The 12195-nt window shown below is 50.6% G+C and overlaps 1 protein-coding gene across 1 annotated transcript in view; it reads right to left on the bottom strand.

Annotated features, from left to right (window-relative positions):
• Nucleotides 1–12195, bottom strand: part of EPHB1 (EPH receptor B1) — a 70722-nt gene that overhangs the window by 44810 nt on the left and 13717 nt on the right. The window contains exon 2 of the mRNA XM_059478930.1: nt 605–669. Coding sequence (XP_059334913.1) covers nt 605–669 — 65 coding nt within the window. The remainder of the gene's footprint in view (nt 1–604; nt 670–12195) is intronic.

Here is a 12195-nt window from a genome sequence, read left to right as displayed (position 1 = left end):
GTCCCACCGTGGTGCCCATCCATCAGCTCACATCCCCTCCCACCCGCAGCTCCATCTCTCACTTTTCCTGCCAGGAGAATGTGAGTCAGGTTATTTTATGCTTCCATTCCTCAAAGGCTCGTATTATATAAAAAAGATGTTTTAAGTGCCTCAGGGTGTTTGGTTCCTCATTACTTCATAAAAGTGACATTAATCGCCAAGGAAGAGCACTGCCGAGTGCAATTATGGATGATGTTCCAGGTATGAAAGCTGTTTGGAGCCTGCTAATGTTTCCTAATTATAATCCTTTTGGCACAGGGAGAGGGAAGGCACGAGCAGGGGGATGGAGAGCAGTGATGGGGCTGAACCCTTCACGAGGAAGGAGGACAGGAAGGGAAAGAGAAAGCATGGAGATGGAGACAAGCTCCATCTTCACCAAGCCCCAGGACTGGCTCGGGGAAGGAGGCTCAGCCTGGCTCAGCCATGCCCTGGCACTCCACACCAGCCCTATGGGGCACTGCTGTTCCCACTGACTCCTCTGGCTTCCCACCAGCATTTTACCCCTCTAAATAGTGAAGTTAAAAACGTGGATCCCCCTAGATCACATAAGGACAATGGAACTTACCCCTGAAGGTGGGTTGGCAGTCCAGCCCAGCTCGGCCGTTGCCGTCCGCGTATCCATCAAAGTTTCTGAGGAAACAAAAGAAAAGGAAAGTAGTTATTCCATAAGTTTTCCACTATTTTATAGCACAGAGATGTAGGAAGACACTCAGTTGCTTTCCCAGAGCATGCACCTGACCCTTGGAGAGCTCAGGAATCATCAGAAGGTGCCCTAATGGATTCAAGGCAGTTTTGCTCTGGGGCAAACGGTGCAGGACAAGACTCTTGGCAAGGAGTCATGGACTGAACCCAGCTCACACTGCCAGATCTGACCCTTCCCTGCCCAGGAAAGGAAAATACTATCACCAACACAAAGAAAAACCCTAAAAACCAAAATGTGCTGTATTTCACAGAGTAACATCATTCCCTACTTTTAGATGGAAAACAAAAAACCAAAACAACAAAACACAACAAGAATAATAGCGAGAACAACACCATAAAGAAACAGATGGGGAAAACCCTCCAGGTTTTATTTATTTGTTTGCAGCAAGCAGACATGCAGATTAATTGCCTCAATTCCTGCATCCCAACCAAACAGGAGGAGATGTGCCGCTGGCAACTGGCAGAGCTGAGCATCTCCAATCCCTCCCCTTTCCTGCCTGGTCCCAGGTACTCACAGCAGTGCCAGGAAAAGAGGTGCAACCAGAGAAATAAAGGTCAGGAAATAAAAATCAGCCCAGGAATCTGTGCTGCCGCCGGGCTGCTGCTTTTTAATCTCTCCTGGGCCGCTGCAGCAATCACAAGCGGGAAACAAGGCTCCGATTAATCTTCCAACCCCTCCCTTTGCCGGCCGCTCCAGGATGCGAGGCTGGAGAAGCGTGACCAGGATCTCCCCGCCCTGACACGAGTGATAAACGCTCCCAAAACCCCTCCCAGGGTGAGCGTGGCCCTGGGGCAGGGAGAGCAAGGCAGTCCCCAGGCATGGAGTGAAAGGCTGGAAGCTGGCAAAGCATCTGCACCTCAAACAGGTCCCAGGATGCTGCAGTGGCACTGCCAGGGGTGCTCAAAGCCCACAGCCTCCCTGCTCTGCACAGAGCCAGGCTGCTCCTGCTCACAGTGCCCTCAGAGGGGACAAGTTTCATTCCTGCTCCACTTGGGAAACAGAAAAGCATGGTGACCTTCACGCTGTCACATGTCACTTCATAGTTTTGGTCATTTTCCATTTGGCAGAAGGCAGCTAAAAATGAAGTATCCAGCTGCAATTCCTCTCCAGCCTTGAATTATGGAATCCAGGAATGGTTTGGGTTGGAAAGAACCTTAAAAGCCCATCCAGTTCCACCCCCTGCCGTGGGCAGGGACACCATCCACTACCCCAGGTTGCTCCAATCCCCATCCAACCTGGCCTTGGACACTTCCAGGGATCCAGGGACAGCCACAGCTCCTCTGGGAAGCTGTGCCAGGGCCTCATCACCCTCACAAAGAAGGGTTTCTTCCCAACATCCCATCTAACTTCTGGCAGTGGGAAGCCATTCCCCCTTGTCCTGGCACTCCATGCCTTATCAAAATGGGGCCAGGGGCTTGTGCTCCAGACCTCCAGCAAGTTTCTACTCTCATCACCCTTCACCTTCCCACCACCACCACACCTTCCTTCCCTTCCAAACAGCCCAGGCCCTAATTAAACAGCCATTAATCCTTGCAACAGCCCTTCAAATGAACAGGAAGACATCTACAGGCATAAATGGGTGTGGAGGTGGAAGCCACAGGCCATGCAAACATGTCCCTGCCAGTGGGCTGCATGGCAAGGGATGATCTGAGAGCCCCTAAAACACTTGGTGTTCTCCCCCAAAGCAAACAGGATGTCCTTGTGCCACACAGGAGAAACTGAGGCAGCACAGAACAGGGAGACACGGGGACCATGGCCAGGCTTTGACCCAAGCTGGCTCATCCACCCTCTGTGATAAATAAGGACAGGCTCATTACAGGAAGGGCACTTCTTCCAAAGGTCTATTCAGAAAGGCTTTTCACTCCATCATCTCCCTTCCTGTCCCACACACTCAGAGCTTCCTTCCCAGCTCTGACAGAGGAATGTGCTCTTGATAAAGCACAGCTGCCCTGCAGGACAGCAGCACGCGAGGACCAGCCCTGCCCTGAGATGATTCTCACCAGGACTCTCCCAAAGCCTCACCCCTTCCCTCCTCCTCCTGAGGTCCTTCCCAGACACTCCACATTCTGCAAGGAAAGCAGGAAGGCACAGCAGCAATGCTGAGGAAGACCTCAAAATAACTAAGATAATAGAGAAATTAATTAACAATAAATGAATAAATGGAAAGAAACCGCAGGGAAGCTTTCACTTTGGATGTTTCTGGAGTCTCTGGGTGATTCTGTGGCCTGTGACCAGGGAGCTCACATCCAAGAAGTTTCCACCACAGATGCAGAGCAGTGATGCAAAATGTGGAATATGTAAAATTTTCTTAAGAAAGGATGTTCATTAATGTTTGATTTGTAAGTTTCAAGCCTAATCAACAAGAAAGGAGATTTCACTCATGAAAAAGCAGCTCACAAGCTCTAAGTGATGTCCAGGTATTGGAAAGAGAAATTCTTTTTAAGGTAGAATTACCTTGCTAAGATCTAGGGCTCTGCATGTTTCAGTGACCTCAGTCCTAGGGGGAACACTGACAATGCTCGGGAAGAAGGATGTGTGTGATGTGCCACTGAGAGTGGGCACACAGAAAGCAGAACTTAGAGGCCACAAGGACATTTGGCCGGACCCCAAAATAAGGGAAAAACTGGTAAAGCCAACCCAGCAACTGTGCTGAAATCAGCCCCAGCTGGGTGAAAGGTAATTCTGGCAGGGGCAGGTCATGACCAATGAGTCACAGACCACTGACCCAAGAAACCACCAACCCAAAAGAAGAGAAAGACTGATCATATGGACTAATTAGCATGAGAAACAAGATAGTCTTTAACCAACAGAAGATAGAATATTAATTAATAAGAGAATATTGTAGCCAATAAATGCTAGTTCTTTTGATTGCTAAAATGTATAAATAGTAAAAAGGTTTGATAGTTGGAGTGCTTGAACAGCATCAAGCACCCAGGCTTGGGCAACTCTGAAATAAATAATCAATGTCTCTCTCAAGTGTATAATTATTGGCTTGCTGCATACTGGAATCCATTTTTGTGAACAACATTTGCACTTCCATGGCTCCATGTTTCCAAAGCAATTTGCAAAGCAAAGGAAAAAGCGGGCTGAGAGCCTGGCCCCCTATAGACCATCTCCGGCACAGATCCTGTCCCATCTCCCAAGGGCACTGCCATAGGCAAGAAGATCCATAAACTGGAAAAATTATTAACTTGGGAGTTTTTTGTTAAGTACAATAAGATGGTTAAATCCCCCTTCGAGTTCAAATTCCTGCTGAGTTCACCCAACCCTGTGACTGCAGAGGCACTGGCATCAGAAGGACATGGCTCAGCAACTTCCTATTGACCTCTCCTATTTCCTCTTGGAGGAAACCTTGGCTTTTACTTCATTTTCTGAAATGAAAAAGTGACACTGTGACCTTGGTGGGGCACTAATGGCCAGGCTGCTCAGGGCTATGGCTGCTGAGCACCCTCCTTCAACAGATCCCAAATTCTTGTAGAAAAATAGGGAAGAGACAGAGATCCCAGCACCCACATCTGCAAAATATCCCTACAGGCTGGAGGACACAAGATCCACCCCCCACCCATCCATCACTTGGGATTGGGCAAGGAGGACAGGCAGGGAATGCTGCTAATGAGGGGATTAGTGCAGATCAGTGCCTGAGCAGCCCTAATGAGTAGAGAAGCCACATGGACACCTTGCACCTCCCATCCCACCTGCCTCGCCCTTCCGTGAGGACCAGGCCTCGTTAATTGGCACGGGGTATTAATTAAACCCCCAGGGGAAGAGCCTTTCCCTGCACCTCTGACATCCAGCACAGCATCACTGCCCAGGTCGAGTGAACCCTGTCACCTGGATCCAGCAGTCCCACCATGCCAGCTCCGTGCCCAAGGCAGTGCCACCCCCTCCCCTGCCCCAGGCTCGCTCCTCCAGCACCTCCCTCCACCCCTGCCCACCTGGGCACAGCGGGTACCTGGGGTGCTCTGCCATCAGGAGGGAGCTCAGTAAGTTCACTGGGAGAAGTCTCTGGGATCAGAGGCTCTGCTGGCCAGGCTGTGACAGCCCAACCCCTCATTAGGGAGAGAGGAGCTCTGCTACCGAGAGCTGAGCTCTCTTGGAGTGAAGAATCTTCAGCTGTATACAGTAGATTTTCTTTAATGGACACATTACTTTAAACTAAGCCTTCACCATCTGTTCCAGTCCCTAATTATCAATACAAAAACAAACGTCTACTCACAATTACACTCGTAACAAGTAAAGATGCCAGCAATTAGAATGCACCAGCTTCCCTGCACGGAGCAGCACATCCATCTGGGATGGCACTCTGAGATCCAGGCAGGCAGGGCTCGCTGCTGTCCCGGGCTCCCCACACCCTCCCAGGCAAACCTGGGCAGGGATGATGCCTGCGGCAGGATAAGCTGTGCCTCAGAGGAGTGAAGGATGGGCTGGCATCCTTCCAACAGCAGGGAAAAAATAAGTTTATTTGGGCGAGAATAGCCTTCATCTCACACCAGCTGATGCCGCCTTGCCAACCACTCTTCCCGCAGGATTGAAGCCTCTTCCAGAAAAACCTTCCTGAACTGGCCAAAATGAAGCAGAACTTATTGCCCAAAACTCCCAGCCTCAAACCCGTATTTCAGAGCTCTCAAGGGCAGGTTCTTGCCCATCATGCTGGGACAAGGTGTCACTGTTCCCTGGAAGGGGCGGGATCCGGCTGCAGGCAGACACACAAAGGGAGAGGGCCAACCCGTACTAACCCAACCTGACCGCGTTTTGACGCTGTTATCTGGACAGAAAGAGATACAACGACAAATTTTCTGCTCAGGGAGGCCACAAAGACACTTCTACAAGTGCATCACTCCTCAATAATTGCCTGGGGTCCCTCTCCCGAAGCAAGGAACAGCAGCTCTCTCCCTCCTGCACGAAGATAACGGCAGGAACCAGCCTAAGGCGCTCGAAAGCAAATGCTTGGGCATATGTAGAGAGACACAGGCTTGTCTAAGACAACCAAGAGGAAAAAGATAGAAATTAAGCAAAATAAGGAGAGAGGAGGCTTGATAACAACAGATGGGGAGAGGGAGATTTGGAAAGTATGCCAGCTGCTGGAAATAAGCCCCCCATGATACGTGGGGAGCAGGGAGGTGGGTGCTGATAGCTGAGCCTTTGGAGGGAGGGGAGATGGGAGGGCAGGGCACACAGGGCTCGGGTATGGGGGGATAAAGGGTGCTCTCCACGGGTGGGAACCTCAGAGACCCATCCTGAGGTGCCTCAGTAAGTGTCAATGGGATCAGCACAAAATCCAGCGCCAGAGCACATCCCTGGGCACCCACAGCGTGGTTTTCTGGAGGGGAACAATAGCAAGACTTCTTTTCCATAAGGAAAGCACTATATTTTCCCCTCTATTTCACGCTCATAAATGCCAAGCTTGCTTCCTACCTCTTCCTACCCTTCCGAGAGCTTCAGCAGAATCAGCCCAAGGCGAACGCACAGCTTGGGAAGCTTCTGTCCAAGTTTGGTGACATTACCAGGGGAAGGGAATGACAGGGAAACAGCGCCAAGACGCTTTATTCTCGAGCCTGGTGCTAAATAACATTAACTGCTATGGTATCACAAGCTCTGCCTTCCCAGGGCTGCTGTGACTTCAAGCCATGTCCACGTGCAGGTGGCACTATGGCTTCCATCATCACCACCACTCCAGACACTCGTGGTGTGCATCACACCTCTCGATGCCAATGGAAGGAAAGTCCCACAGGTGCCAGCAGAATAATCAGAATTTAATTCTCACTGTTCCCATAGGTTAATTTATCCTCCACTCCACTCTGGTGAGATCTCACCTGCAGCACTGTGTCCAGCTCTGGAAGGACATGGGGCTGCTGGAGGGAATCCAGAGGAGGCCAAGAAGATACCTAGAGGGATGGAGCAGCTCTGCTACGAGTTAAGGCTGAGAGAATTGGGATTGCTCAGCCTGGAGAAGAGAAGGCTCTCATAGATAAAGAGGCTTCAAGAGAGCTGAAGAGAAACTGTGGAAAAGGACATGCAGTTACAGGACAATGAGGAATGGCTTTCCACTGACACAGAGTACATTTATGTTGCCTATTGGGAAGAAATCCTTCCCTGTGAGGGAGATGAGGCCCTTGCACATGTTGCCAAGAGCTGCTGTGGCTACCCCTGGACCCTGGAAGTGTCCAAGGCCAGGTTGGATGGGGCTTGGAGCAACCTGGGATAATGGAAGGTGTCCCTGGCCACAACAGCAGTCATGAACAATAGGAGCTTTAATGGTCCTACCCAAACCATTCTGGGATTCTGTGATTCCATGAAAGCATTCAAGCATACACTAGGAAGTTGCCTGAGCAATTCCAGGTTCCTCTCTATGACCACACTTCTAACCACAAGTCCAGGATTACCTGTGCAAGTTTTTAATATATCCTTAAATTTAGACTAAACTGGGAAAAAGCAGGAATACAGAATCCATACAGCTCTGCCACAAGGATTTAGGCAGTGAGCTGCTGGAGGCACATCCCACCCCAAATATCTCTTCTGCTGGGGGACTCCCCATTTGGTTCCTGCTTGTAACTGTGAGGGGAGCGCTGCCGTGCCGGAGCCAGCACAGCTCCTGCACATCAGGAATGCTGTGGCATCTCCCAGATGGTTTAATTACAGCACTGGAGCGGCAGCAAAGGTACGAGCAGGATCAGCCTCTCCTCTCCAACAAGAGCTGCTGCTCTTCACAGCTTCCTGAAAGCGCTGCCTTCCCCAAGCCGCTTCCAGCATCTCTGCGCTTTCAATCAAAAATATTACAGCAACAACTAATTACGTCCCATCATTCCCAGGGCTCTCTGCCTTTAATGGTGCATTTTGCTGCTACACAGCGACGGTGGAACGGCTCTGGAAGTGCATAACGAGCTCTCCCCATCAATCTCCCGCGGGTTCGTTATGAAGGATTACCCACCGAGTAACAAACCCCGCCACGGAGGGGGAGGATGCACTAAACAACAACAAGTCAACACAAAATATTGCCTTCCTGCATTCTAAGGGTCTGTGCAAACCTCTCAGGAGAGAGGAGCAGCTGAGCCTGCTCTGCAAAGACATCCCAGCCATTGCCAGCATGAGGAGATCTGCGGTGGCCAAAAAGCCCCTCACTTCCAGCTGGAAAGGGAAGGAATTTCTGTCTATCAGGCGAGAAGGAGTGTGCTGTGTCAATTTGTGATGGGCTGCATTACGCTGTGGCTGCACAGCACAGTCCCGGCCTCCTCCGGGATCCCCCGTCAATGCCATGGATTTCAGCGAGCAATGAAGATGCATCGCAGCAGGGCAGGCGATAACTTAATGAAGCTCAGATTTGGGGGTGTTTGCTCAGCAACTACAGAACAACTTTATCAATAAAGCGCTGCCTGCTGCGCTGTGGGATGAAATGCTCTAATTGCAAGTGGCAAACGCTCCCCACATCGGGATACGCTAAATTGAAATATGTTGCTTGATGTGCCTGAAAGCACCCAATCAAATACCTGCTTACATTTTTGCAAGAGTCCATGCATTCATACACATGCACGGCAAGAGAAAAACCCAAAGCAAAACCCCAGCCAAAAAAAGTTCAGGAGGTGATGCAAAGTCAGGACCATATGGACCAAGCCCCGTTTACAACTCTCACTCCACCTCCAGCCCCAGCATCTCCCCTCGGTTTCCAGGCTCCAAAGGGACTTGACCCAGCGTGGGTACGTGATGTTGGACAAGCTCAGATGAAGCCATACAATCCATTTATCATAATCCTACCGAGGAGAGAGACAGTAAATCAAAGAGACAACCAGCCTGCAAATAAATTACTGAGGGGAGGGAGAGGGGGAGAGGGATAGAGAGGAAGAGAGAGAGAACTGCAGAGGGAGAGATAAGGGAAAGGGAAGGAAATGACAGAGAATTACCAAAAAATGCATACATCACAGGAAAAAAAACAAACAAAGGGGACCAAATCAAATGGAAAGATAAGAGAAAAAAGATAGGGCTTTCAATACCTTTTGTTTTCTAAATTGCAAACCTATTTTAGAAAATTTGGAAACAAGTTTTCAACTATCAGGAACTCATTTGCTCCTGTCATGACAGAATCAGTTGCTGATATCATACTTTTTATAATTGCACACAGGCCCTGGATACCCAAAATCCACACACACCATACACACAGGTCACTGTCCATACATCATCATTTACAGTTTGGCAACTCAAAGTCAAGCAGCACCCAGGGCTGAGACAGCACTTTAACAAACACCCTGTCCCCTCTCCCAACACAGACCCAGCCATGCCAAGGGCCCATTCAGGGCAGGCAGATGATGCAGCTGTCTTTCAGGAGAACATTTTCCAGAACAATGTCACTATGCATCTAAATCCCCATCCCTGTTTTCTCGAGGCTGGGCTGCCAGCAAACCTCTCAGAACGCCGCAGCCTGCCCCAGAAATCACCATATGTCAGGCTTGGCATGCAGCTCACTTCATCCTCCACAAGATGTGGAAGAGGAACTCAGCCAACCAGGGATGGGCAGAGGCTCTCCCAGAAACCTTAACCTCCAAAAATCTTTGTGAGACTGCCTCAGAGAAGGTCCAGCTAAGTGGTGGAGGAGGTCTGGTTTGAAGGAAAGATCACTTAGGTTGGACAGAGCACTCATCTGCTCTTCAGCATCCGTGAGGTCAGCCCTCAGCAGCACAGGGCAAAGCAGATGAAGGCTGAAGGTCAGGTGCCTGAGGACACTCTGTCCCTCATCCAGGTAGTCAGATGGTTCCAGCACAGGCAGGGCACACCAGCCTCACATCACTGGACTCTCTGGGTGGAGACCAGCTGGCTTGGACACCCATTTCACTAGCTGAGAGAACAAGGAGGATCCAAAACCCCACCCATCATACGTCCTGGGGGAGCACCGAGTCTTGAGAATAATCCAAACATTGTTGGGTAATAACACCAACAACTTCCTGTTTTGAACTACTTTTCCATAGCTCACATCTTGCTCAACATCCAGTTACCCACATGGGCTGAATGTGGTGTGCTCCAGCCAGGTGAAATGGAAGCAAGGAGGTCACCCATAAGGACATTCTGCCAGGAGCTCCCCTCTTGGGTATAGGGAACTTCATCACACTATCAGAAAGCAAGGAACTCCAAAAAGAGATAAAAAAATAATAAATACAAGCAGCCTTGAGATTTTGCAGACAAGGGCCATTTGAAGCCTAATGAGTTCTGTGGAAGTGGGCTCCTTATCAGCTGGGATTCCCCTGGAAATGAGAGCCTCTAAATACAGAATTAGTCATCTGAGAAGATAGAGCTGCCATAAACATCAATAGCATCTGCAATTACACGTGCTAGGATGAATTACAAGGACACACAGTCTTCATGCCTGGATCCACGGCACCAATGGGACTGCAGGGGATCTCCCAAGCAGCAGGCTCACATACGTCTTACAGGGGCACATGCTTGACTCCAAAGCCAACTTCCAGCGCTGGAGTACAGTGGGTGCACTGAGCTTTGGTGAATTCCTGTGCCAGACCTGTCCATGCCTTTATCCACAGCTCTCCTTCCCCGCTGGATTTATTTTGCCTTACTCGAGGGTAGCACCGCCTGTGAGGAAAACTCTAAAAATCAAAACATTTATCCTGCGTTTCCCTACACGCCTTTATCACATCTTTAGAGATTCAGGATGAGTCACTGTCTTGGACCACATTCTCCAGAAAAGCTTCACGTTTGCTACAAAACCAGGCATCTCATGGAGCCCTAAATGTGAAATGCCAGCCCAGCTGTCGGAGAGCCCTCGCACCCAGAGCCGCACCTGGCACCGTCCAGCTCCTATTTACTAGATCTTATTTTAAAATGTCACAGGGATTCTGCGTGAGCCACAAACATGACAGACTGCTCAGAGCAAGCACTGCCAGGGGATTTAAGCTTAGCACAGGCACAACTGTTCCCAGTGCATCCGAGGGCTTGGTGCTTCCCCAGTCACCAACACTTTTCACCCCAGCACAGCCCAGCTGCAGCCACACTGATCCTCTATTTTTTTAATGCAGCTTCGGACGTGTACTAAAGCCTTCTGGGGGGCTAGCCAAAAATTTCACTAGTAAGTAAGAACTAAAAAACAGCGTTTCTGGTCCACCCACGCACAGGGGATCTCAGGGGGAGAAGAGGGAAAGCAGCAGGGTGAGTGTGGAATCGCACCGGGATGCTCTGGCTGCGCTGGGGATGACGAGCGATCTGCAGCTGCGGGAGCAGAGCCCTCAAGGAGAGGAGGTGGAAATATTGAACCTCAAACGGAGCAAGCTGCAAAAGCGCCGCCCCCCAGCCCGGCGCCGGCCGTGCCAAGCGTCATCTCCCCGGCTTCTGCACCATATGGAGTCAGCTCCGAGTGCAAACGAGGCAAAGAGCAATAAATCTGTGCCACCACAGCAGCACGCGGCTGCCGGCAGCGCAGGGAAGCTCCGTCAGGACACGGATGGGATGGGGGAAGGCTCTGCCTGCAGCCCTGAGAATGCCTTGGTGGGGAAGCCCATCACCCACTCAATCCCCACCAACAAAAAGGGATGTGGCAAAGCCAATCGGTCCATTGGAAAGGGCAGAGCACCCATCAGCAGACCCTGCTGGGTTCTTTGCTCTGGCTCCACATACAAATGTCCTGGAATTCTCAAAATGCGCTGGAAACTCATCCTGGGCTCTCCCAGCTTTGCCTTTTTTTCTTCTTCTTCTTCTCCACTTTTAGATTTAGACAAAACAAGCATCAGCCAGGATCTGTAACCATCCTGCAACCTATCCAAAAATCTTTCCTATCAGTCTGAGCTGCCTTTAGCTATGTACACACACAGCTGGCCTGGTGAGTGTTTTTTGCTGAGATTTCCAAACACCCATTCACACAAGGTGACAGCTCCACAGGCCAGTGGGGCTGGGTTAAATCCTTGACTAAATTCACCAACAACAATGAGCAACTGTAATCACCTTGGAAGACTCTATTCATCAACAAGGGTTCAGGACCCTTTGCTGTAAGCTCATGGTGCATCATCCAAATGGTGCCAGAAGCAGTGGGCAAACAGCTGCCTGCCCCCCAGCTCGTGCCAGCACAGAGACAGCACCAGGGATCCCTCCATGCCAGGAGCCTCTTCTGTGAGAAGGGAAGAAACACAAGCACTACTCTAAGTCAAGCTTAAATCACAAGATTTTGCTCAGCGCCATTCTTAGGCCGAGCTTATCCTGCAAGCTGCAGTGCCCAGCTGAGCTGCACAGGCACAGGTCCCACAGGCCCTGGGGGTGAGGAAGGGGAGGAGGAAGAGGAGGATGCTGGCAGGAGGTGCCACTTGGCAGGCAGCCTGCCTGGCACACCCCTGCCTCCAGCCCCAGCGCCTGCGCAAGCTGGGAAAAGGCTCCAGCATGAGGACGGCCATCTGCGTGCCGGGAGCCGCGCCAAAGCCGGTTCAGGGATTAGTTCTCCCCCTCCTCCTCAGGACAGCCTCCTGCCCAAA

This window comes from Ammospiza nelsoni, chromosome 10 (assembly GCF_027579445.1).
Source record: "Ammospiza nelsoni isolate bAmmNel1 chromosome 10, bAmmNel1.pri, whole genome shotgun sequence".
NCBI lineage: Eukaryota > Metazoa > Chordata > Aves > Passeriformes > Passerellidae > Ammospiza > Ammospiza nelsoni.
The sequence above is the reverse complement of the archived record's forward strand: the minus strand, read 5'-3'. Positions and strand labels throughout refer to the sequence as shown.